At 42.7% G+C, this 27,534-nt stretch overlaps 1 protein-coding gene across 1 annotated transcript in view; it reads right to left on the minus strand.

Annotated features, from left to right (window-relative positions):
• The window catches only part of pde4d (phosphodiesterase 4D, cAMP-specific), a 166,985-nt gene extending 139,451 nt beyond the window's left edge, over positions 1-27,534 (minus strand). The window contains exons 1-2 of the mRNA XM_052068453.1: positions 27,373-27,534; positions 13,345-13,450 (exon numbers count right to left, since the gene is read on the minus strand). Of these exons, the coding sequence (XP_051924413.1) occupies positions 13,345-13,389 (45 nt within the window). The 5' untranslated portion in view covers positions 13,390-13,450; positions 27,373-27,534. The remainder of the gene's footprint in view (positions 1-13,344; positions 13,451-27,372) is intronic.

Below are 27,534 nucleotides of genomic sequence, written 5' to 3' on the forward strand. Positions count from 1 at the left end.
CTGAGCATACCTGAATATTTCACGGTGCCACACAGCATCAACACATCCATCTTCTATTCTGCCGGTCCTGTTCAGGGTCACGAGCCTATTCCAACTGACTTCAGGCGGACAACACTTCAGACTCTTAACCAGTCAATCATAAGGCACATGTAGACTTTTCTATTTGCTATCAGTATTCACTCTGTCACTTCGTGGGAACGGAACCCAACCAATTCGTGGTGGCATTTCTTTAACATTTTGGAGGAATAGTCAAAAAAATTCATGAAATGTACACCTGCAAAAACCATTTCGCAGTCTTGCTTCATATTAGACATGCGGGGAAAAAACACAAAACTAGTAGCCTCAAAGTCACTGTTCTGCTTGACATTATTTTCACAAGAAGCTTTTTTTGGTCAGACAGCGGTGTTTTTGGTGAAATGTTCTACGGCTTTAAAGAAAAGAAGAAGCGAGAAACAAACACGTCTACTCTTTGTTTTGGAAGGTTTGGTGCTTGTATTGTCACAGAAGACTAAAATATCGAATGATAGTCACAATGCTCTCAAAAAGCTGACAACATTGGGAACAAATAAAATTATTATTATTATTTTTTTTTGCAAAATAATTTCTGTGGCCCAATTTATGATTCAAATTTTATTTTTAACTATTATTTGAAAACTTGTCAGACAAAGGTAAAAACAGCCTATCAGAGATTGTTGTGGCAGAAAGTCATGTCCATCAGTCACTGCCACGTATGCACATCCAGTCTAGTGCACCCGGCACCATCGTGCTGATAGTTTGCTAGGGCGGATTATTTAAATCCGGTTGGCAAAAAAAATAAAAAAGTGAAAGGCTACATTCAAATCTTGCTAGCTCCACCATTCAGAGAAGCATGTGACGGCACATTAGCCCTCAGCGCGCAGAGAAATTGGCACACACTCTCCTTCTTGATTAGTTTAGAAAGCTGACAATTTGAAAGGCACTCTACCGACACCTACATGTCATAAGTGGAACACCATCCGTCGCTTTGGCCAACTGGGCCAATGCCATCAAATAATTCTGCGGATTGGCGTGAGGTTCTATATCATGAACAGTGGCCCGCTGCACATCTTTATCAGTCCAGAAAACGCCCCACAGAGCGCTAACTAGCATTCCCGTGCGCATCCATCAAGACATCAATCCTCATTCAAGAAGCTATCCAGCCATCATTTCCACATAATTAGCTGCTTTACACTCATCGCCACAGACGGTGACTTGAATTTGAGGAGCCAAGGGGGCCGATTTGATTAACCTTTTACAATTTCAGCAGGTTCCGGGTAAATAATAATCTTATCATTCAATAAGGTCAATCATGCTAGCCGTTAACAAGATAAATGTAATAAGGAAAAACAAGACAATGCTTTCATGTTGCTTGCATGTGTTTTTGTCCGTTGCAGACCTTGGGTGAAACTCGCTTGTACTTTGCTTTCAGGACCTGATTGACTGAACTGCCAAATAACGGGTGCAAATCTACATGCTCGCCACATAACTCAACAGTGGATACGATGGGCAAGTGTTCATTGTTGCAACTACAAACAAGAGATGTAACACTTTGTTTTCCGCTTCCTGTTGCGTAAAGTCTTTCAAACGTTTAAAGCGTTTCAGCCAAGGAGCAAGTTCTTCTGCTAATTCGAGCCGTTTGAATCCATAAGGCCATTTTATTATTGTATTCCGCATTTAAAAATTGGGTTTTTGCACTGACGGTTTTCACCATGGAACATTTAGGAGATTGCTGCAAGCGCAAAATAAAGTTTGAAGTCACGGAATGAAGTGGAAGTGTTCGTGGAAGAGGCAAACAAATATTGCTGCATTTAAGAAAATAAATTAATTAATTGGTGTGACGATTTTGGCCGAAGCCGACATCAACCGCATAAAAGCCATGCCGAGTTTGATTTCATTCACCTTGAATGTGTGGCTATGGAATTTATGTGCATGACTCCTTTTTGTGACGAGCTCCATGTGGGCACTTGGCTCACGCAGAAGCTCCAAAATTGCATTGCTGAATCGATAAGTCGTCACAATAATTTTTACTCGCTTTCCTTAAAAAATGTTGTTCCGCCTCTTATTTTGCTTGTATTACGCTGGCACCACTTTGATTCACAATCAACCAGCACAATTCGTCTCAGAATCACATTCTGCATGCCAAATTAAGCCATTTGCATATACAGTACTCCGCCCACAACATGCCGCTGCAGTTTCGAGCGTTGGGCAGATGCAATCCTGGTTGAGCCCAGTTAGTACTATTGATCAGCTTCCACATCCGTTTGCCTGCACAATCAAGTAGGCGACTGTTTTTGCAAATGCAAACCTTCAGTAAATCAGGCAACAAGCGTCTCAAGAGGCACTTTATGAGAAGTGGGATCAGTTAAAGGTTAATTAGCCTGCTGTGACTCTTCTGCACTCTTCTGCATTTGATGTGACATCCCGTTGGCGGTCGAGTTGTGTTAATAGAAAGTTGGAAGGTCAAATTTGCTGCTCCACTTACTAGCTTCTGAGGAAACAAATTGAGTATGATTTTATGTGTAGGAGAAAAATCTATGAAAGCTTTTTTTTTTTAAAATAAAAGATTAATGACAGTCATCACAATATGCCTCTGTGGTTTTAGGGGGGGGGCGGTCTTAAATAAGCTGTGCTCAGCAGTGTTAGGGTCCTCAGTGCTCATTGTTGTTGACGAAGTTGCAAAGGTATTTGGGCAGCCAGTTCAAAAGCCAAACAAAAAAATTCCATCCATCTATTTTCTACAGCGCAGTGCTGAGGGTTGCAGATCAACTGGGCAGGGGTGGAGCTATATGGTGGCCAGGGGTCGCCAACACCACCCGTTGTCACTTTTTGGACATGCCGACCATGCCCACAACTCAGGGAAAATTTGGGTATCTGATTTTTTTCTGAATGCAGTATTCTTTGAGCCCTTGATCATTTGGAAAGTGTGTTGTTTTTTTTTTCACAAACCTCATATTCCAAGTGTAAATGCACAATCGACCCAAATGCAAACTACAAATCATCTTTTTGTTTCAAAAACATTGAATTCTTACAGTCGCCGTGGATCAAAATGATGACTTTCAAACCAAAGCAAGCAAACAACAAGGCTGAGAAGTCATTGTCATACCATCCAAAGTCGTGGTTTCATGAAATAAAATACACCCACATGCTTATTTTGCACACACTCTCATTAGACAAGCACAAACAAAGCAAAAAGCAACATTAAAATCGTTACCCTTGTTCCTGCTTGATTATGTGTGTGATGGCCATTGATCTGGACGTGTGTGAAGTTTTCCACCTTTTCTATGCCGCCCGAGTTTCTTCTTCCATTTTTAAAATAATTCCCCACAGAGGATTTGTTTTTGTTCATATCATTTTCATTTTAGCTGACGCAACCAGATCCAGGCTTGACTGAAATCTCCTGTTAAATTTGTCAACAATAGAACCGCAGGGAGCACACAAAATGGGAGAAAATTTGTTCAAAGCAATTATGAATTTCAGAGGTGAGATGGCGGTTTGTCACAGTTAGCACAGAGGCCTCTCGCTGGATAAAACAGATGATTAAAAAAAAGACACAAAGAAAGCAGTGAGATAGTGGTGTCGGTAACACCGTGATTATAGTTACTGATTAATCCATACATCCATTTTCCGATCCGCTTATCCTCACAAGGCTCGCGGGGGGTGCTGGAGTCTCCGGGCATTAGGCGGGGGACACCCTGAATTGGTTGTCAGCAAATCACAGGGCACACAGAGACGTACAACCATCTGCGCTCACACTCACACCTAGGGACAACTTAAGAGTGTTCATGCAGGCTGCCTTGCATGTTTTTGGAATGTGGAAGGAAACCGGAGTACCCGGAGAAAACCCACACACGCCCGGAGAGAACATGCAAACTCCACATAGGGAGGCCGGAGCTGGAATTGAACCCGGTACCCCTGCACTGTGAGGTCGACGCGCTAACCACTGGATCACTGTGCCGCCCCTACTGATTAATTGAGGAAGAAATACAAAGAATACAATGTGAAAGTAGCAACATCTCAAACGGGCAGCCTTGACTGTTAGCCTGTGCGTCACAGCTAAAGAACTTTTTTTTTTTTTTTTTAATGTCCGGAGTCATTTGCTGATTTCACAGTTTCACTGGTTGGGGATTTTGGGGGCGACGTGAGGTTAAAACAAATCAATGCAAACAAGCTCCTGTTCTGTCTTTGCGCAACCCTGGGGAAGCCAAACACAAACCGGTAATCTGTTTTTACCTTAGCATTCTTGCGGGCACATTCACAACCTACTTAATTTGAACAGATATCCTCATACAGAATCTAAATGGAAGCAACAAAGTTTTATAACATTGCAGCGGAACCACTTAAGTTCCACGCCTCTGAGATTGCATCTACGCCAATAAAGTTTGAAGCGCCGTCATTCAAGTTTATTGCAATTCGACCAAAAGGTTTTCTCTGCTGTGCTACAAACCTTCTGCAATCGAACGAGCACATCACATACGACATAAACCGCATTTACAGTATTACGTTGCAGGTGACTTCTGGATAACTCCGTTTTAATAAAATATTCATTGTTGTTGGGCATTTTTTAAATATTTATTCCCAATGAAAGAGCATCTTGAAATCAAGAAGGGAAGACTATACAAAGGAAGTTACATAAAGTAAGCAGACGAATTCAAAATGCAGTGACTTCTCCTCAGTTCTCCATTCAACCCTTCGGTCTGCTTTTTCAATCTGAAAAGCAAAACATCTGGCATCATTTCCCATGGAGCTCCATTTCCAATCGGGCTGTATCATGGGTGCTATTTAATGGTTTTTAAGCTGCGCTTTGTTTCATGCATAATTTATGAATTCATTCATATCAATTAGACGGATCTGTCAGGAAACAGGAATCCATTTCTGCGGCTCTTTTTTCTTTCTTTTTCATTATTTCGCTTTTCCATCTGAGTGCTTCAGGTGAAACTGACGGGTTTCCCACTTTTGTGCAAAATTATGGTACACTTAGCATTGTGGTATAACTACGTGGAAGAACATGTGACCCGGGTGGACATGAAATTGTCATCAAAATATTGAAGCCATAATATTAACGTCATCAGCATCGCTTATTCGTATGCATATTTACGCTTCCCACGTTAATACCATCCAAAATATTGAGAATTGTGTTCTAATATTTTCAGACTATGATTAGGATATTCATATCTATGTGCAAATACATGTTGGTGACAATCGGTGACGTCATTTGACATACACTAGACCAGGAAACGCGTCCAAAATGAACAGCGGCGTGTTACATCGCAGGACATGTCACAGTGATTAAACCGCTTAAAAATGTCCGCCATGGCAGCGTACAGGTTATGCCGTTATTTTGATACTTAATCAGCCTCAACCTTTTTGTTAGGGAATCAGATGCCACTGATATTTGCATGCGGCCCGGTAGTCCAGTGGTTAGCACGTCGGCTTCACAGTGCAGAGGTACCGGGTTCGATTCCAGCTCCGGCCTCCCTGTGTGGAGTTTGCATGTTCTCCCCGGCCGGGCCTGCGTGGGTTTTCTCCGGGTGCTCCGGTTTCCTCCCACGTTCCAAAAACATGCGTCCCTAGGTGTGAGTGTGAGCCTGGATGGTTGTTCGTCTCTGTGTGCCTTGCGATTGGCTGGCAACCGATTCAGGGTGTCCCCCGCCTACTGCCCGGAGACAGCTGGGATAGGCTCCAGCACCCCCCGCGACCCTCGTGAGGATCAAGCGGCTCGGAAGATGAATGAATGAAAATGAATGATATTTGCATTTTTGTAATGATTCAATGCCTACCAGAATGAAGGAAAATGCATTTTGAACGGTGTGCTATTTCAAAATGGTAGTGGGAAAAAAGTCTCGATCAGAAATGAGACTGGCCCCAAGCTCTCCGGAGGCGCTTGCGATAAATCCGAGAATTGGCCACCGTCGCTTTGAGCCATGAGGTAACCTGTGCACGCTACCCCGAAATAGCGCAACTTTTTCATCAGCAGCCTCGTCATCCATCTCCGCGCTATGATTTTCGCGATCGACTTTATCAGAGGGTGAATCTGAAATGAATGCTGAGCAGAGGCCCAAGAAGCGAGGTGAGGGGAAAGCGATCAGGAAGGGAAGGGTGGAGGAGATGAAGAAGAAATATTACACTTGGAGATGATCACCATCTTAGGAAAAAGGGATTTAAAGTTTCCATTTTTCTGACTACAGTCTCACTGGCAGACCAAAGTTGGACAGCTTCTCTTTGTGTCTCGTTGCCTCCTGGGAGAAGGCTTGCGATTCCGTCAACGCGATATGAATGTTGCTCGTGGTTCGGTAGTGTCCAACAAACAATGGTGGTAAGTACATATAATTTGTTTCTGTCCTTAAAGTGATTTTTCAGGTATCGGTATTTTACTCCAGCATTTATTTTTCTGACAACTTTACTTCGACTTCTTACGTTTGAAGATGGATAGCTGCACTTCTACTCTTTGTCAAAATGGGCTATGCTTGATCTCCACAGATGACAACGGGAGATAAAAAAGAAAAATGAAGAGAGAAGGAATGAACTGACAAGAGTGGCAACCGATTCAGAGAAGCCAGAAATTCCTCATCCACATCCTTATTGAAAAGAATTGTTTGACGTTGTTGGGAGTTACGGCAAATACGTTATGTCCGGTGCCAGATTACAAAGCATCGACTTGTGACATTGAGACAATTCGGTCTAATCTGAGGGGAAAAAAAACCCACACACAGATTTAAAGGTAACATGTATTTTTCAGTCATCTTTAGTGACAGTCACGTAGCCTATTTTGTAACGTGGATTTGTTTTACTCAATTACGGCTTGTTGCTCATTTCAGTGCCGATTATCCTGTCAGAAATGATCTTAAAAATCATTGCAATTTTTGTACTTAAGTTCTTTTCAGTTTGGATGGATTTGCATAGATGCTACTCGTTTTGTTTGTTTTTTTAACAAAACTATCTATGCTTTCAGTTACATGTGTGGGCACTTTTGCTTCCTCTGCACACACACACACACACACACACACATACACACATGCACACACACACTCGCACGGATATGCTTGCCACTTGAGTAAAAAGAGGTTTCTCTGCTGCACCCTGGAATTTACAGCCATGTTTGTATTTTCTTTAACAGCGCGATCTGCTGTCTCACCTGACTGTGAATCCTGGATGGTGTAAAAATTAACTCTGCTCGTCTATCTGAGTACACAGAGGCCGCATTTTTCGCCACACATTTCTCACATGCACAGCACGGCAGCGGGGGGGGTGGGGGGGGGGGGTATGTGGGGGGGGGGGCTGGCGGTGGCAGTCTGTCATCAATTCGATTACCGTATGTCGTCAAATAGTGGCCATTTTGCAAACGGAGGCTGTGTCACAATTATTCGCCGAGTGCATTATCCACAAATGAGTGCATCGCTCAAATATACGCCTCCCTTTTCCCCACTTAAAATGAATACATTCCTCATGTTTCACATCAGGGGGAAAAAAACAACAACAAAAATGAATGAGCTCAGTTCATATACGGCATTGCTCACCCACAGCTAACAAATAGTTGACTGCAGTTAATTAAATCGTGGGGTCTCACCGTATGTTGTAAACAAGTACAACGTTAAAGACGATCGTGGGCGACGATTCAACTATCAGTAAACACTGATACCTGTATGCGATCACTTGGCAATATTTTTTGGTGCCCCTGTTTCTGTTTTATTTGTAAAAATCCAGTTTCAAGTCACTCACTCACTAGTTTTAACATTTCCAAAATGTCTCCCGTTCTCCATTTATTCAAAACAATTCCAGTCTATTAGCTACAGTCGGCCAGTGAACAGCGATCTCTCTCCAAACTTCTTCTCCACAGATTACCAAACATTTTTCATGAAATGGTTTCCAAGAAATATCGTGTGGTTGGTCAGAAATTTGAAGTGGAAATATTTTGGGAAGGTTTGGCTATCAAATAATGAGAAATTTGGAGGATTAGCGAGCCAAATTGATGCAGTAGAACAAAGAGCTCAACGTGTAAGAAATATGGAGACAAGAAATAATTGAAAGTGTTAGCAAGAGTAGCAGTAGGAAGTGCATACAGGCACAATGAGACCATGTACCAGACCACCCATATTATGAATTGTACATCCCTCCATCCATTTTCTATGGATTATATCTTGTTCAGGGTGAAGGGTGAGTTGGAGGGGGGCGGTTTTGGGGTTGCAGGGGCAACAACTGCAGCGCATTTTCTGTGATAAGGTACAAAATGTCAGAACAGAAATGAAGACAAAGAACATCCCACTTCCAATTGATTCCGTCTTCGGACCGTGAGCTTCCGATTTTATATTTGGTTTGTAACGGGAAGGAAATTCACTGTGTCAGCCATGAATCGAAACCGCTCAACTTTGACACAGACGGGAAGGTGCTTTTATCGCGCCATGAAATCTCCATAACGACCTTCCAGAGACGAGTTCATACGTCACTCTTCATACACCAAGCCGACATTCTCGCCGTCGAGCATGCTGCCAAACACCTGCGAGATTAATCACACTTTAAATGCGCTCAACGGGCTGTGAAATGAGAACGGTGGGCGGCTGGTGATGTTTTCTTTTATACCGGGATTAAATAATAAATAAATAGCAGGACTGCTGAACTCTCGACTTCAACACGAATCCGCGGCTGGCTTAGTCAAGCGAGTATGCAGACAAATAGACATAAACAAGCATTCAGGTTGATAGATATCTAAAAAATAAAAAATAAAAAAAAAACATAAAATGAGTTTTGGCAAGCTTAAGGGAAGGGACACATACAATCATCCCCTGCTGCATGATGAGTAATTTATTGTATTGTTTCAAAAATCTTAAATCAATCGGCCTGCCAATAACTGATGTGGACAACACGGATAGCTCTGTTTACTTTGCCGTAAAATGTTCTGGTGCACGTCTGTATGACTGTATTCCCTGAAATAACAATAGATGTCGTCTCTCAATTAGTCATTCAATGAGTCATTAAATAAAAGCTTCCTTCATGGCAGTTAAAGACAAGCGCTACTTCTGCTCGAAATTAGTCCTTTTCATCCTGTCAAATAATAATTACTTTTTAAAAAATGCCAAACGTATGAAATGAGGCTTCAAAATGGTGAAAAATCAAGCCAATGTCTCCACTCTCAAATTCCGTGGGTGTGTCTGCTGAAAGTGTGAAACAAAAAAATACACTACACTACATCTGCATCTAAAAGAATTTACATTTCATGACATGACTATTTATGATCACGTTCCCAATTTGCTAGTGGACCAAAAATTAATTGCCCACCCCTGCTTCAAGTGGAATCAATTTCAAGTTGAGGCATAGTCATTAGAAGGAATGTCTTTCATTGAATGATTGAGCAACCACAAAGTTGAGTGTTCTTTCCAAAATAACATTCTTCCAATTTTGGTTAAAAATGAGTTTATTTGTCAGAAGAATCTCACTCAGGTTTACTTTGCACCAGACGGACTTGTTCGGAAACACAAAATTTACTTTTTGGTTAAGAATTCTTCCTCACTTAACACATTCTTGTGCCGTTTACTTCTTCATATTGATGGTTCTGAACAAACTGCAACTTCTGCAACCAAATATTTTGCTTCGCTTCGCCATCACAAGTGCATAATACACGCTTTATGGACACAATGTCAACAAAATCAATCTCCTGAATCCTGTAGCCCATGGCCACTCACAAGTGCTCTTCACGCTGTTGTCAGTACGCCACGCTAGCTGCAAAGGAGCCATAATGAATCATCCGCCTTTTCATTCCATTGTTCCATATCATGACTGTGTATTTCCTGCAGCTGTTACTCTTCCATCTCTCTTATGATGTTGTCCTGCACCGATGCTGTTCAATCTAATTCCCCAGCTCTGTTCATTTCATATCGTGTCACCCACTTTTCTTCCCATCTGCCTTCCAGCCTTTTTACCTGCTCGTAAAGTACATTTATTATTTTTTGAATGCAGTTTCATTCGACTTAAATTAAAATCCATCCCTCCATCCATCCATTTTCTGATCCGCTTCATCCTCACATGGGTTGGGGGGGGGCGGGGGGGGCTGTTGGAGCCTATCCCAACTGTCTTCGGGGAAGTAGTGTGTGTGTGTGTGTGTGAATATATATGTGTGGGTGGTCCAGTGTACCGGTGGTTAGCGCGTCGACCTTGCAGTGTAGAGGCGCAGGGTTCGATTCCGGCTCCGGCCTTCCTGTGTTGTGGAGTTTGCATGGCCTCCCTGGGTCTGTGTGGGTTTTCTACGGGTACTCCGGTTTCCTCCCACATTCCCAAAACATGCATGGCAGGCTGATTGAACATTGTTCGTCTCCGTGTTCACTGCGATTGGCTGACAACCAGTTCAGGGTGTCCCCCGCCTACTGCCCGAAAATAGCTGGGATAGGCTCCGGGTACTTGGGTTTCCTCCCACATTCCAAAAGCATGCATGGCAGGTTGATTGGGAACTCCAAATTCTCCCAAGGTGTGATTGTGAGTGTGAATGGTTGTTTGTCTATGTGTGCCCTGCGATTGGCTATACATACGATCAAGATGTAAGTGAGGAAGGAGACGGCCAGGTGCATTTGGCCCATATTCTCGGCGCATTTACAGGGGCTACAGTTGCATCCGTGTTGCTATGGCGATGCTGATAAGGTGACTCATGACTATTCATCAGTAGCCGCGCCTGATTGCACGGGCCACCCCCAAGAGCGTCGTGAGCAGGAACACGTTCATCAAGTGTAGTCCTGCATCCCTGCGCTACCTCTGTCGGGCTCACGACCGGGCTCGGTGTTTGCGTCCTAAGCTGTTTTTTGACGCCGTTAATGACTTCTCCTTTTGATGTCCACGCCTCTTTGACTAACGAGACCTTCCGCTTGTTTTTTGGCGGTGTGTTTTGAGTCGTTATCGTGCGGCATAGTGAAGGTGCTCCCAATGAGTTGGTTTGCATCTTGCTTCAAACTAGCAGACAAAATGTTTCCGGTGAATTCTGAGTGTCGATGAAGATAAGGAAGCCGCTTCCCAAGAGGCACCGAGATCCTCCACCGTTTGATGGAGGAGCTTGTATGTTTGGGAATATGAGATCTTTTTTTCCCTCAAACTTAAGGCATTCCATCATTTCGTTTTCCTAATTAATCTGTAAAACTTTGACCCAGATTTATGGAAGTTCATTTTTATACTTTTGGGAAAATTCCAGCCTGGCCTTATTATTTCTTCAAATATTTAGTTTGCATTTGCTTGAGTGGCCTGTGTACTTTTCTGCAGTGGTCCTCATTACTAGTTGAACTTTACTAGAACTTTATAAACATTGAAAGCACTCTTCTTCAAAAGTAGGTCCTTGGGAGGCCAGTGGAGGCTCTGTATCGACCCCACTACGTGTTTGGGGACCACCTCCAGGGTGCCTATCAATTGGACGTGCCTAGAGAATCTCAATCTTTAGAGGCGTTCTAATCAGGGGTCTGAACCGCCTCAGTTAAATCCTTTTGATGGAGAGAAGCCGTCTCTGAGGCAAATCCAAACCACAAGGACGACTATAACTTACTTTCAATGTTTTCTTTTGGCACCAACAACTTTCCAGTGGAAGTAGTAGGTACTGTATGAAGCGAAACAACCAATGAAAACATGATTTAGAACACAGGATCCAGAACAAATATTGCCATGAGACGCCAGAACCATCCATCAAATCACGTACATCCAATTTGCAGCGCAACTACTCCAGACATTTTGTTGTGGAGATAAACAGCAAGACAAATTTCACCCTTTCATGCACCCTGTAACCTGATAACATGGTAAGCTGTCCGCTGTAGTATCCGCTGTCCCTGAAATATGAATCCGTTGTCCTCATGGCACTGTAAGCTTTGTGGAAATGTAACCGTACCTCGCAAAACATCATCTCAAAGTGAGAAGAACGCTTCTCATTGAAAATTGGTTTGTCACTGAAATCAGAAGTTTGGACTCTCCAAAATACCAAAACGTGAAAATATAACAATGGCCGTGTGAACAGATTTGTTTCCTTATGAAAACGGTGATTTTTGGTGTAGTTTGTAATGAACTATGTTGCTGTGAATGTGTTTTTCCATTGATCCTGAGCTTCTCATCAAAAGAAAAGCCAGAAGCTCGAGGGACTAAGTGGTATATCCCCCACCCCCCCAGAACCCCTAACCTGCCCTCCCTCCTTCCCCATTTTCCAAACTCATTGGATCATCATAACCTGACTGTAATGGTCGTTTTGACATTTCAATCTCATCTTTCTGCGTGACTCATACTTTCCAAGTCATGCGACAGACACACGACAGCAATTGAAAATCCGCCATTTACATTTCACATCAAATTACCATTTTCGACTTTACTGTATTTCCTGCGGAGAGAAATGCGCCATCTGTGTACCCGATGCATTTCCTCTCTCATGTCAGCCCATTTGGAAGACTTCCATCTGGGGGTCGAGAGCTATCAAGTAAAATCGAATTTCTTGTTCATGCCTGAGAAGAAAAGGGCAGTAGCATACGCGGCTTGTCAATGCAAGCTCCGGCTCGAGTTAAACATGGCCGCTCAAAGAGACTGGCACTTATCAGGACTTCGAAAAAACGTCGATTAAATCCAGACAGGTGAGTGATAGGTAACGCTGACATAATCTGACAAGGTAACGTTATGTCCCTGGCTGATTTAATGCAGAGGGCGACATCACCACATGGATTGCAGAACCATGTCCTGTAAAATCTTGGTTAAAAATAAATAAATCCTCTTTTCCTCGGCAAAAACACTGGAGTTTTTATTCACTTTACCTAATCATCCCAACTAATCCAGGTTCGCGTCATTTTCGTCTTACGAGCCGCTACTTTTTTTGCCTTATGACGCTGAAGGCGACATTGAAAGGGAGACTGAGAACGTGTGTAGAAAGGAGATTGGCTGGATGGTATGATACAAAGTAGATTTGCTTGAAGAAAATGTTTGTTTTTAAACTTTTATTAAACAATGGCTTGGATGTTCAACGCATTCTCATCGGATCATTATCTGAGTAAATTCTTTCATGTTCTAAGTGTGCATAATGTGATAGTAGCTTACAATAATAAATAATTGTGGCATAAAGGATAAATACCAGTTAAAAATCATTTTTTAAACCAATAGAGAGCGCCACCTGTCTACAATTAAGTGAATATGCAGCCCCCCCCACTAATTGGGTAGTTTAATTTAATTAGAAGGCAACAAAATTAATTAATTTTAGCTCTGAGGGGACTGTACGTATACATAAAAATACCCTTGTACAATGGCTTTGTGAAGGACGTTTTTTTTCATAAGGTTAAAAAATAAAAAGGAAAGAAAACAAGGGCATAAAAAGTGATCGAGGAGTGTTTTACTCACGCTGTCCCGCTGGGTGTCATCCACGGACAGGTCATTTTTTTGCATGGTGTGCGCAACCTCCAAATACAAAGGCAGGGCTCACTCACGCAGTTTATCAGGAAGGGAGCTGTTGAGGAAAAAGAAGAACGGCGCGTGTGTGAGTTGAGCAAGAAGCTTAACAAGATGTGCTTAATATCTGTACATTGAATACCACATTGAGCTTTTTTTGGTTGATCACATAAGAGCACCATGATGCTTTTATCTCCTTGACAACCTTGTAAGTGTATGTGTGTGTGGGGGGGGGGGGGGGGCGGCACTGGCCTATTAGAATGCATTAGGCTGTAAAAAGGTAAAGGTCAGTGAATTAAAAGCCAGAGTTACACAACCCTGTTATGTTTACCTGGCCTAATAACCCCCAGCATACACCTACCTCCTCCCTCCCTTTTTATTGTCTTTTTTTCAGACAGGACTCGAACTGAATGTTCTGCACCGAATGGAAAATGTCATTTGCAGTGAACGCAAGAAAGCATCCCAAGTACTGAAGGCTTCAAAGATAAATCAAATGGGACCGTGACTTGACTGAAGTGTTCCCACACAGTCTATTTGCGTCTCCGCATTCTGATCACAGCTCCTCTTGTTGATATCAACAAGTCAGCGGGCAACTTGGTGCTCGTTCCGTCAAGTTGGATAAATATGTTCCCAAATAATGCCTTACCCAACAGCGAATAAACAATCGCAGCCTCCACCTCGTTTGCCGTTGCATGCAACATGAGCCATGATGCCGGGGAACTCCCTCTTGACCCTGTCAGTTACACTGTGGCCGTGCGACCAATGAGCAAGAGCCTCTCCAGTAAATAGATGCGGACTGACAGGCCGGTAGGGTAATTACTGCAGACTTGAGATAGGATGGAAGCAAAGGGAAAGAGATAGGCATCTCACAGGCTATGTATGGTTAAGCGGTGCATATGTACTCTCTAGGATTCAGCGTTGCAACAGATATATTGCTACCATGCCGCCCCCCCCCCACACACACACATATGCAATATATATATATCCATATTTTTTTCCATACACAGAGAATATTAGAAGAGAAATGTCACTCTCAAACAAACAAATAAACACAGACGCAAATGTCATAAATTTATGAGAATAATGTTGTAAGAGCCTATTCTGAAAAAATAAGTTGGGGTTTTTTTGTTAAAAAAAAAAAAAAGTATCAATGATATTAATATTAGAACATTACACGACTAGTCATTTTTTGGAAGAAAAAATAGAACTATTCCAACAATAATGATGCTCTGAGAGTAATGTTATTTTATATGGAAAAAAAATGTAATTTTTTAGGAAGGAGTCATACTGAGAAAACAAAAAGTTGGAATCATCCCAAAATAAGAGGAAAAGTGTCGTGTCAATAAACAAAAATCGAAATATTACACGGGAAAAAAGTCTGACTATTAGATGAATATAGTTGCATTCAAGCGGCAACATCAGAAAATGAAGTCAGACCAAGATCTATTTTGAATATTTTACCCCTCAGGGATAGAAAAATAAAGTCCCCTCTGTATTCTTCAACGTGCCATTTCCTTTGAGCTTGTCAAGACTTTGGTTCGGAAATGGGAGCTAATTCCGACATTTCGGTCTACACCGCTCTTCTTTGGAGCCTTTAGCGCAGTGTGTCAATGCCGAGAGAGCCTAATGAACACGCGCTCCTGAAAGCGCTGACATTTTGCATCTGTCGGGAACTCCGGCAGACCGGGCTTGCATAATGAGTCACGCACAAAAATAACTTTGCAGCTCAGCTATTCCTCTCTCTCAATCCAAGGTGTGCTCCAAACCTTTCAAAAGTGACACGGCAAATTCATGTTTAAAAAAAAAAAAAAAAAAGCCCGGGATTCTTCACCTTGGTTATTAAAGCGGCATTGTGACACACTTTGGTATAAAAAGTATTTCAATTAGCGCAGTGCCATCATGGAACTCTCGGCTCCATGTTGTTTTATCTGAGAGGAGAGTGACGCACTGTCATGACATCATCATACACAGTGTTCATATTTCTTTATACCATAAACCAGGGGTGTCCAAACTTTTTGCCAAGGGGGCCAGATTTTATGTGGTAAAATGTCGGGGGGCCGACCTTAGCTGACATTCTTTACATTGAACAGCAATATTGTTCAACAAATTTTAGTAAGCCAGTCTGTTTCACGTTTCCATTTTTATTTTAATTTCAACAATCTTAAGAATTTCTTTTGGTTCATTTGAAACAGTTATATCACATGCAACTGCTTATTCGCTTGACTTTTTCTTAAACAGAAGTCTCCTGAGTGCAAATTGATTGATTTGAAACATAAAATGTATCACCATGACTTTTCAATAGTCACAAAACCTTTGACTCGAACAACAGGTACATGAACAAGCAATACACATATCCACAACTGCAAGGATCATTTGAAATATGACATATCAGTCAATATAAACACTGAGTGATGTCTTGTTAACTCGTGAGTGATGCCCTCTAGTGTCTAAATGCTATTACTCATTTAGTGAATGCTATTACTCATTTAGCCACTAGAGGGAAGCAGTACTCTATGAAACATCACTCACCAGTCTACGAGACCTCTGTCAATGTAACACGTGTTCCATTGCGCCCAACCTGCGGGCCAGACGGCACTGATTTTATGACAGGGGCCGAGGGCCGGATGAAATTCGACCGCGGGCCGGACTTTGGACATGACTGCACTAGAGGGAAGCAGTACTCTATGAAACATCACTCACCAGTCTACGAGACCTCAGTCAATGCAACACGTGTTTGCATTGCGCCCAACCTGCGGGCCAGACGGCACTGATTTTATGACATGGGCCGAGGGCCGGATGAAATTAGACCGCGGGCCAGATTTGGCCCCCGGGCCGGACTTTGGACATGGATGCCATAAACTGTTTCCAATATTCTCCTGCTCGCAATATGTACTTTTGTCTCATTTTTTCGTGTATTTTATTTATTTTTTTTGTCTTTACTTCATGGCTGTTTTCGTCATGGTACCGCCCATCACTTTCTACCGAGTGGTTGTCTCTAAATGCACCCGCCTTTTGCCATCTCTTTTCGGTTGTACCTTTTTAATATCCCCTTGCGTGCGTCACCAAGGTTTTGCTTTCACGATTCCGTGCTCCTTCATTTCCGATACATATTTCATGTACAATGGGCCTCCGAGTTATTTGGTTTTCCGACAGCAAGGTGGCTGGCTTGATTTCAGGAGCGCGAGGGCTCCTGCGGCAATTGTTCCGAAGTACAACGGGCGCAGCACCATCAGCTGGAGACAGTTGGCCACAGTAAAGGTCAGTTTCATTTGCCAAGAGACTAAAGTGGTCCATCCAGCAAAGTGAAGAATGTGGAAAGTTAAAGGAAATGATTTTTTTGTCACTTTGGCAATGACGAAATCTGCTTGACCAATCAGTGACCATCAGTGGTTTATGTCACCTTTAGTAGCTTTGACCTTAGCGTGCTTAGAACTAGAGCTGATTTAAAATAGTTCCAGTTCAAGTGTTAATAGGAAGTCCGGTCATGCCAAACTGAGTAGGTACAGCATTGGAAACTGCGCCAAAGCGCAGCCCCATTTGCTGGAGACTGTCAGCCACCGGAAAGAGATCAAGAGAGGAAAAGAAGGGTTGCTGCAGCAAAGCGGAGAATGTGGACTTTACTGTAGTACAGCCGTGCCCAGAATTATGTTAGCGTGTTCATTTTTTCATTGAAGTCGGGTACATTGAACCAAGTCAGTACTGGGTTGGTAACTTCACTTGGCCCCCACACTTCACTTGTATGACTTTTGAAACGTAAATGTCCAGGAGATTTTAGTTGAACTCCAAAAAAAAACATTTTCAAAAGAGCAAATCTTAGTGAGTTGAATTGCCCAACTTCTAATTTTGCCGAGGTTTGTTTTTGTTTGTTTGTTTGTTTGTTTTCAGTGTCTTGAGGACAACCTCCATCGAAAATAGGACGATGGTTGGGATAAACTCACAGATTTTATTATTCTTGCCCTCTGTGAATGCAGTTTCGATCCACCGATTTGTCCTCTGTTTAACTTTCTGCCCATCGGTAAGAGTGCAGCGACAGTTCATCACATTAAGCAGGGCAGAAAAACAATCCTGGCTACAAGGGCCCATCCGGGGAATAAGCCAGGGAAGGTCACGGCTGTCTAACGGGTCTTCTGAATTTCAGTTTGCCATGTGAAACTTGTTTTTTTCTTCTTTTCTTTTCCTTGTCATGACTGCTTATTGAGTAATCCCTCAAAAGTAACTCAGTCTTTCATTGTGGCTGTAGCCTACCAATGAGATAAGCTTGTTGAAGCTTTTATTCCCTTTGAAGGCAAAGCGGCGCACTCGCCATATTAATCAAGATGTTTATTAATTCCCCCCCCCCCATTTATAAAAAGGTCCATGGGCGCTTGTGCTTCACCGTCAAACAGTGAAGCTTAGATTGTTATTGACTCGAATGGAGCACCCGTCAAGCTTTGCAAAAGATTGCATCAGCACAAGCGCCGGGGGATGACGGTGAAGTTCTGCCAATCATATCATCAATCTTACTCACTTCTTTGATGGCTGACATTTATCATTTCATGTTGGATTCCATGGCAAACAAAGAATACGCAATGGAAGAAAGCACAACCCTGCCATCGGTACCGTACTCCATACAATACAATTCTGTTGACAAGTCATTGCAAAAGAAGAATGAAATGTTCACTGGAAAGCAATTTGTGTGGTGGCTTGATAGCCATCTTAGTAACCTCCGAGCCTTATGATGCTATTTTTTCAAAACAAAGTGGTTAATTCTTGCAAAGCCAACACAAGTGGAATCATTCTCACATTGTTTTGTGTGTCGCAAAAACAAAGCCCAATTGAAGTCATTCTCGCGAACAACGGCCATGAGAAGTGATTGATCGACATATTGGAAAGTTGGCGCTTGACGTGTGCTTCCAAGCCACAAAAATTTTACAGTCACCTGCCTCAGCTGTATAATGTTACATTATAAAAGAAAGCTGGAGGGAGCATGAGAAAACACAAAATGAATGTCTTAAATGTTCATTTATAGGATCACGTTTACATATCATACATGTTTTGACAATAGGGATGGGTTTTTTTCCTCCAAGAGGAGGCACTTCAATTCTCACATCCACATACTATTATTTCTGAGTAAATGAATGAAAGTTAAGTCATGGGAATGAAAACATCAGAAGAAACCTGCAGAGCAAATCCTGGGGTGACAAAAAGTTATTATCAGGACATATTGCCCAGCCATTATAGCATTGTGTTATAAAGAGTGGTTAACTTCTTTTTACAGTTGCATGACAATTAAGACCGAGTCATCACACAAAAGTGTCCTACACAATTTGCCAGTTTTTGCAATTATTATTAGCAGCAGCTTTTTTTTAACACCTTCATTACTGTTAAGTCTGTTGTTACGTTGATTACAGCATTCCTGTATGGCAAATAACGGCATTGTGATTGTAACAACTTGACTCCAGAATGTATTGAATATTTCCGGTGGGATAAATTAATTCCTAATTCAAACAAAATGGAGATCGCCCACATTTCAAGAACAGATTGATTCCAACTTTAGTGGCATTACTGTATGTCCACCATGTCAAATGAACAATGATACTTCAATATCTGGCTAGTATTCCCCCTAAACGTATGTCCTGGTTCAGAAGAGAAAAAAATTTGATAAAATAATGAAAATCATGCCCTAGCAGTATCCAATGCTGTGTTGGCTCCTCCAAGTGGTCACGCATCCAATTTCAACACCACTGATCCTCAACACACCTTCAGAGACTACGCTCATGTATCATAATGGTCCAAAAAATAATAATAAAAAAAGGAAAGACAAAAAGATGAGTTAAAAGCTCAAGGGGATGAGATTTTATTGCAGGGAGACGTAGGAGAGGATGACATCTTTGGCGGCTGAGTTGGGTTAGCACGACCTTGTCCTGTCCTTTCCACTGCCTCTCCCCACATAAATCAGCTGCAATCAAGCATTGTGGGACCGTCAGCTCATGTAATGCAATCTCACACACACCCACACCATTGGAAAGACATAGATGTCACTTGGTGCAGGTGGGATTAGTACAGTGTGATATCGAACAGATCAGCCTGGATTCCCTTTGCCGTTTATCTGCTGACATGCGCACAGGCCTGTTTAGTTGCACCTCAAAACAATTTCACAGCACCTAAGCAGAATGATGAAATATGTTTACTCGAAATGTAAATCAGCCCCCAAAAAGCCTCCTGAGAGGTTTACGTCTTGTCTCCCAGCGTCAAGTATGACTCACGCAATTCAAGTGATTGTTTGGTTTTTGTGCTGTGAAATTGGGTTATCACAGGGGGGGAGTCAAGTGGAAACTGTGTGAAATTCAAGTTAAGGCATTGATAATGAAAGTGAAATGACTCCGAGAACAGATTTACACAATTTATTGGACTGCTCAACACTTGAGAGTGTGAAACTATTTTTTGGAATTTGAGATCAAGCACTGGGAGGTGACGCAACCCCATAATGAAAGACTCGATCTGAGATTCAAACCCACTTTGACACTTACTTCTGGAATAACAAATTTACTCAAAGTACCTTAAATAAAGTCTTCAGTCTTTTTTCTCCCCATCTATTAACAGCGAAGCATCCATTTTTGCATGGAATTGAACAATTTACATACGTCCAGTTGAGCAGGAAGTGACGCGCCGGTGCATTATGGGAAATGTAGGACATTTGTGCTCAGTGTGTGAAACCTGACTTTGTGCCAACATTCAGTTGAAGTGGACTCAGATGGTGGTCAAGTTACTGAATCAACTGATAATCCCGCCACTGCTAGTGCTGGTTGTGACGAATATAACACTGCATTATTTCTAATTCCGGCTACAATTTGGTTCGTATTCGTTTGGAACCGTCGCAAAGGAGTAAAAGCATTCTTTCGACCGCGAGTGGCCATTTATTTCTGCCTAAACTTGTAATACGCTAGCAGACCTGCAGATGTCAGCAGAGAGCTGTGAAGATTTCTGTGCACACATTCCAGAAACAAACTATACATTTCTACAACGAAAAATGCTTCTTTCCATCATAAATGCCGATTTTGCTCCCATGGGATCCTGAGGATGAGTCATTCCTCCATATACAGCCCACTGTACTGTAAATTAATGCGAGTTTAAGTGAGTCGGACAAATGAATGCCAATGTCTTGAGGCGCAGGTCATTTGTGCATTTTGAATTTATTCAATTGCCACTTTTGATTGGAATTGTAACCATGAGTTTGCAAGTGAATAACGCCCTCAGCAGCTGTAGAGTGTAGGAAAATCCCACCCTTACAAAGATAAAAATGCTAGGTTTTGATTTATGCTGTCAGAGCTATTCGTTTAACAATGTTTATTGGAGTTGTTGGGTGTGGCATAAGAGCGCTCTTCAACCCTCTGAGAAAATGTCATTTTTAATATTTTGTGCTTGTAATGCACTCAAGATACTGTAGGTAAACTATTTGTGTTTTCTAAAAACTAAATCAAGAAGGAAAAATGCAGGTCGACCCACATGCAATTAGAATAAGGATCTACAATGATTTACTTGTCAATTTATTCATTTGTATGCGTTTACTAATTGATTTGTAACCATATGCATTTATTCATCTGGGAGTTGTTCTAATTGTTCCGTTTAGTTATGTTTGTTTGGTTATTTGTGTTTATTTACTTCGCCATGCACTATGGACCTTCGCATCACACTGGATTGTTCCATGTCAAGTTGTGTGTTGGGTTTAATAAGCAGATTTTGACTTGAACGAAACTTGATGTACTTGTTGATAGTGATCGCAAAACACTAAATCTCAAATTTTAGATCATTCGGAGTAGGAGTTCGGGAGAAACAGCCTGGCAAATTTAGACTTTTTGTAGGAATAAGGAATCAAGTTATCCATCCCCTTTCAATGAATTTTACTAACTTGAGCTTTTTACCTATAATTTGACCTTGAAATTTACCTTGTGTATCATGTGATAATTTTTTTTACTGAAATGTAATCTCTCACATGTTCTGCAAAACACAGAACATTGAATACTGAAAATTGAATGTCATTGAAAGTTGAATATCATTGAACTGTATATTCAGTAAAAGGCTGAGGGTATGAATATCCTTATTCCTTATGAGTGCTAAAAACAAAAAACATATTGGAAAAAAATAAAAGTGTCCATTTGGAAGGCTGTACCTCCCAAATCCCTGCTTGGACTGACCAAAAATATGAAATTTAGGGTTGTGCCATCAATATCAACGGGCACACAAACTTTCATCCAAATCAAACTCTGGTTAAAAATGTTCTGATTTTTTAATGTGATTTGATTTATTTGTTTTTCTGTCTTCCTGATATAGTTGTTGAATTGTTATATATTTATTTTCATATTTTTTTTAATGTATCAGATTTTATTTTTCTTTAATTTAGTCCAACATGTAGCTTTTTCATTTGAATGGAGTCGGGATCCTTGGGAATTTCATTAGCAAAGGCCATAGAGGAGAGTGACATTGCACTATCCCAGTCCCAAAAAAACTGCAAAAATGTCAACAGTTGTAATGGAAAAAATCTTCCAGGGTTCCGGAACAAAAAACAAAAGTTGTTCAGCAAGCTTCCGGATGTAGCACATCGCATCAATCTCATGAGATATCATAAATCCAAGCCAACCCTCTCTCCACCCCGCCCCTTCCATTCCCAAATCCCCGCAGCGACTGTGGTCACAGTGTTTTTAACCTTTTACGGGGTACTTTTTTTCTTTTTCTTTTTTTTTTTTAAAGCAGGCAAACAAACAATGGCAGGACGTCCAGGCGGACAAGGAGAAAGGAAAACACAAGATGAACCCCGGGACACAGCTGCTTCTCTCTTCTTCTCTGCTTCCTCCACTCACTCGTGTCCCTCCGAGGTCCTTCCTGATGTACCGCGTCACATCGTGTCGTTATACACATTGCACGCACTCACACACACACACACAGGCCCTCTAGCATTCATCAGCTAGCGAGTTTACACGACGTCAAACCAAGTCGTCAGCCGACAACCTGGGGACCTTGAGCCACATACCACATTCCGTGGCTTTAAAAGTAGAATTCTAAAGTTTCAACTGCTGTTAGCCATTGATGACCTTACGGCACCTCAGATGAGTGCGAATCAAAAGGATTCTTATCCGTTTTAGCTTTTTGGCTACACTCGTTCCATCTATCCGACTATTCACTACGGTGTAGTGCAGGTCCTCATCTATGAGCTGGAGCATATCGCAACTGACTTTGTGCGAGAGGCAGCGTGGTGTGAATTACCTTAAAAACCAAAAAGTACAAGTTAAGCTCTCGAGCAGCCATAATCTCCATAAAGACGAAAACGAGCAGGAGAGAATTATCCACTGTCACTCACACTTATCCTCATTGGGTCGAGGGTGAGCCAGAGGCAATCCAAGCTGACTTTTAGACTGCTTGCCAGTCAATCACTGGGCAGTGGGCACATGTAGACAAATAATCATTCACGCTCACATGGAAAAAGGTTCCAATGAGCCGAACTTGCATGTTTTTGGAATGTGGGAGGAAGTATCCGGAGACAACACAAAACTTGCAAAATCCACACAGGAAGCCCGAGTCTGAGCCAAGATCTGAATCCAAGACCTCTTGACTGTGAGGCAGATGTACAAACCACTAGCCTGCCTTGCTCATCCCAAAATGAAAAGATTTGCATCGACAAGGTACAGAATGTTAACGGAACAAAAATATGCATCATGGGTTTTATTTTCAGAGACACGAGCATGTGCTTTTGACGTAATGATTTCATTCTTGTACCAGGGGAAGTCTATTTTATTGTATCTACATGCATGCTAGGAACTTTGTGCGCCGTCTATTCCATGAAATGCTCCACTCCACTCCACCCTTGGGAAAAACTTCAGTATTGTGTTTGACCTGCGAGATTCCCTCCAAATTTAGCAACAGTATCGGCGACAGAAGAAGACCACCAGTGCTTAAGCTACGAAATCAAGCGATGACCCGTGTAGGTACACCGTTGCCTTTTAAGGAAGTACAAAGAGCGAACGCTGCATTATAGGTTCAAAAGTCACGCATTCATCACTGGGCTCATGACGGTATCCGCCAACATCTGCGTGCCGGGAGCATCCTGACATGATACTTTGAGGAGATATGTTGAAAGAAAACTATAAATAAAACGAAGGTCTAAACAAACACGGCCTGATTATTACAGTAATAGTAAGCGCCTTATATAATATTCCATTAAGTCTCCTTTATAAAATGGCAAGAGTGGCTGAAGGAAAAATGTGACATTTAACTTTGTTGGCACCAAGAACCAACGAACCCCTTCTCCCATCCCTCCTCCTTTTCTGTAATGTCGCTCTTGAACTTTAACCTCTGCCGAGCGCCACAGAGTGCATCTCTCAGCGTGGCTTTTCAAAAGGCGCTCCTCTCAGAAGGGAGAACCATCTGGAATACGCTAAAGTCAGATAAACATTTACACATATCCACGTGTTCTCGGATCAAAGTGGTTGAACCGAGTGGGGGACGAGCAGACATGTCATACGCGGCTGCTTTTCATCTCCGCACATTGCTCGGAAAGTGTGGCAGCTGTTGCTTTGGAAGATGCTCGCGCTCCCGCAACGCTGCAGTTGGACTGAATTAAGCGGGGCCGGTTACGTTTTCCCCACTCAATCCGAAAGCGGAAAACTCATTCATGAACTTGACTCCTGTCGTCATCACAACACTTGCGGTAACCTAGAGGCGGTGCGCGCACATCTCAATGAACTCCAACATTCCCATCAGTCAGCCGACGCGTGATTATTGGTCGTCTCTGAAAGGTTTTCTTGAGGTGTTCCTCCCCGGTCAGCTTGGAAAAAAGGTCTGAGCTGACAAAATGATAAACCCAATTGAGAGACTGTATATACATCATAGACCACAGGTGTCAAACTCAAAGCAAAGGGGCCAGATCTGGCCCACGACGTCATTTTATATAGCCCGCAAAAGCAGGTCAAACATGTCAACTTCCATGATGCTTTCTAAAATGTCTACCAAAAATTTTAATTCTCATATGTAATAAATATAATAAATAAAAATAGGCGGCCCAGTAGTCCAGTGGTTAGCACGTCGGCTTCACAGTGCAGAGGTACCGGGTTCGATTCCAGCTCCGGCCTCCCTGTGTGGAGTTTGCATGTTCTCACAGGGCCTGCGTGGGTTTTCTCCGGGTGCTCCGGTTTCCTCCCACATTCCGAAAATATGCGTGGCAGGCTGATTGAACACTCTAAATTGTCCCTAGGTGTGAGTGTGAGTGCGAATGGTTGTTCGTTTCTGTGTGCCCTTTGATTGGCTGGCAACCGATTCAGGGTGTCCCCCGCCTACTGCCTGAAGACAGCCGGGATAGGCTCCAGCACCCCCCGCGACCCTAATGAGGATCAAGCGGCTCGGAAGATGAATGAATGAATGTAATAAATAAGACATATCCGAAGCCGTTTCTTGTTACCAAACCCCTCATGAAAGTTGAATCAACAGATATTCTTGACTTCTTTCAGTCATCATGGCCCTCCAAGGGAAACGGTATGTTTGACACCCCTACTATAGACAATATACCCATAAAACCTTTTTCAGCCTTCCAAGGAGGCAGACAATTTACGTAGCATCGCCTCCTGCTGTTGACTGAAATTGATGCCAACGTTTCCCGGGAGCTTGAATTCCTATGAATGCCAGCTCCAGGGCATGAGTTTGTATGAGTATAATCTAGTTTAGTGCCGTCTGCCTATATACCACAGACTTGAACAGATTCTGCAAAATAGCTCTCAGTGGAAGTTGCACAATAAACCATTCTTCATTTTTACCCAGCAGTGGTCCATCCATCCATCCATTTTCCAATCCGCTTCATCCTCACAAGGGTCGTGGGGGATGCCGGAGCCTATCCCAGCCGTCTTTGGGCAGTAGGCAGGGGACACCCTGAACCGGTTGTCGGCCAATCGCAGGGCACACAGACGAACAACCATCCGCGCTCACACTCACACCGAAGGATAATTTAGAGTGTTCAATCGGCCTGGCATGCATGTTTTGGGGAATGTGGGAGGAAACCGAAATACCCGGAGAAAACCCACGCAGGCCCAAGGAGAACATGCAAAATCCACAGAGGGAGGCCAGAGCCAGAATCGAACCCTGCACCTATGCACTGAGAGGTCAACGCGCTAACCACCGAGGCCGCCCCCCAGCAATGGTGATCTATAAATATCCACAACTACTTGCACTGTTACACAGTGACTCGACATGCAATCAGATAATTTGATGAAGTCTTCGGCTGGTGGTCTGGTGTGACGTAAAAACAATAATAATCAGAATTACATCTAATCACACGACAAATCAGGGGGTGGCCCGGTGGGCCAGTGGTTAGCAGGAGGTGCAGGTTGGCTGGAGAAGTGCGAAACCTCACGCCTCTCTTCCAACATCCCAGCATTTATACAGGCGTCATTGGGTTCTGTTACGACCACCCAAGATGGCAGGAGACTAATTAGCAAGAGGCGGCGCTGTACCGGACTCACTGGATCCGATGAGTTCCCCGATTCCAAACTGACTCACATTGACAATGAACGCTACATCACAGCATTTTCCTGCTATGTACAGGTAGCTTTGGCGAAAATGAACAATCAGTAGTAGAAAGAGACAAAAAGGATCAGTATCGGACTGGTTGGTCCATAAAGCGGTCCACAGGTTCGGTCTGTGTGGTTTATTGCGGTTGGAAAATATTGGATAACAAGAGAGAAATTTACTCTTCCTGCAATGCGTCCTTCCCCAAGTGGCTCATATAAACAAATAACTGCTCCAATGCATCATCTCGTCACACGCTGATATGATGTGAAAACAAAAAATAAAAATTGCTCAGTCCACGCAGCCCAATTGTGACTTGCTCTGCACAGTAGATGCTTGACTGCCAAGGGGTTTGATATGAGACAATGACCTCTGACCCTCCTTATGTTTCCATGTTGATTAGACGGTTCATCGTGTGACGTCATGTGACGATAGCGCGCAGGTGAAACAAAGGACTCTGTGTACTGCTGTGCATACTAGTCGTAAATGCAAGTATGAATTGGCGTTTGTCTATCTGTGCGTTGCAATTGGCTGGCGACCAGTGCAGTATAATTTGCTTCTTTTCCAAACTCAGCTGACAGAAGCTCCAGCTCACCCACAACCCCAATGAGCACAAGCGATAAAGTTCAAAGATGCACAAATAGGCGACATTGAGCTGTCATAAGAGCAGTGTTGTCACAGTTACCTTGAAAAAAGTAATTTTGTTACTGACTGATTTCTTGATTTTTAAAAGTAAATAAATTAGATTACAAGTTATTTGAAGAGTTGCATCTCGTAAAAACTGATGGCGCTACTTAGCATAAAAATGACGCTCGCTATGCCAGCTTGTTCGCCGCCATATGCTTGTCACTTATGCGTGCATCTTTACATTTTCACATCAGCGTTGCCTCTCAACTTCGGCACGTGTGACGGTTGACGACTAGAAAACACACGCCGTAACTTCCACCAAGGAAATTTGTACCACTGCAAAGCTCTTCGTCTCGACCGCATTTGGCAGAGAAACAAGGGGAAAGTGTGACACATGCAAAACACGCCCATGCTCTACCCATGATTACACCATGCGCATGTCGACACGCAATTACAAATGGCCAACTTTTTATGTGCCATTTCCATAGGTCAAGGTTTCCCCCGAAAGTCAAAATAACTCACTTCGTACATTAACGTTGATGGGTTTATAGCGATACAGGACATAGAAGGACAACAGAGTAGTTTACTTCCACCTAGTGTAGTTTGTGAGCATCTGCGGAACAGTTTGGGACGCGACCCCTGAAAGTCACACCAGAGAAGATTTCGGGGAAGGGGGGGCATTGCAGTTTGCAGCACTATCCTCCTGCATCCCACACAGCGCATTGACTCCATGGATTGGAATAGAATGCTTTATCATATACAACATGAACACTGAATGTATTGCACCCATCATCAGTTATTGTTATGATCCAGAAAGAAACTTACATGTATTAATCCTTGTCTGGTGTTTCCCCCCGTCTGATCGTCCCGGTCAGCTAGAACCAAAACAAGCATGCACGCATCATCACAAGCACGCGCCTACTCCTGCTGCCTGCTCAGGCTCTCTCATGATGGAAGGAAGGAGGGAACTCTCCTCAGTGAGCTGCC

The sequence above is a fragment of the Hippocampus zosterae genome, chromosome 6 (genome assembly GCF_025434085.1).
Source record: "Hippocampus zosterae strain Florida chromosome 6, ASM2543408v3, whole genome shotgun sequence".
Classification (NCBI taxonomy): Eukaryota; Metazoa; Chordata; class Actinopteri; order Syngnathiformes; family Syngnathidae; genus Hippocampus; species Hippocampus zosterae.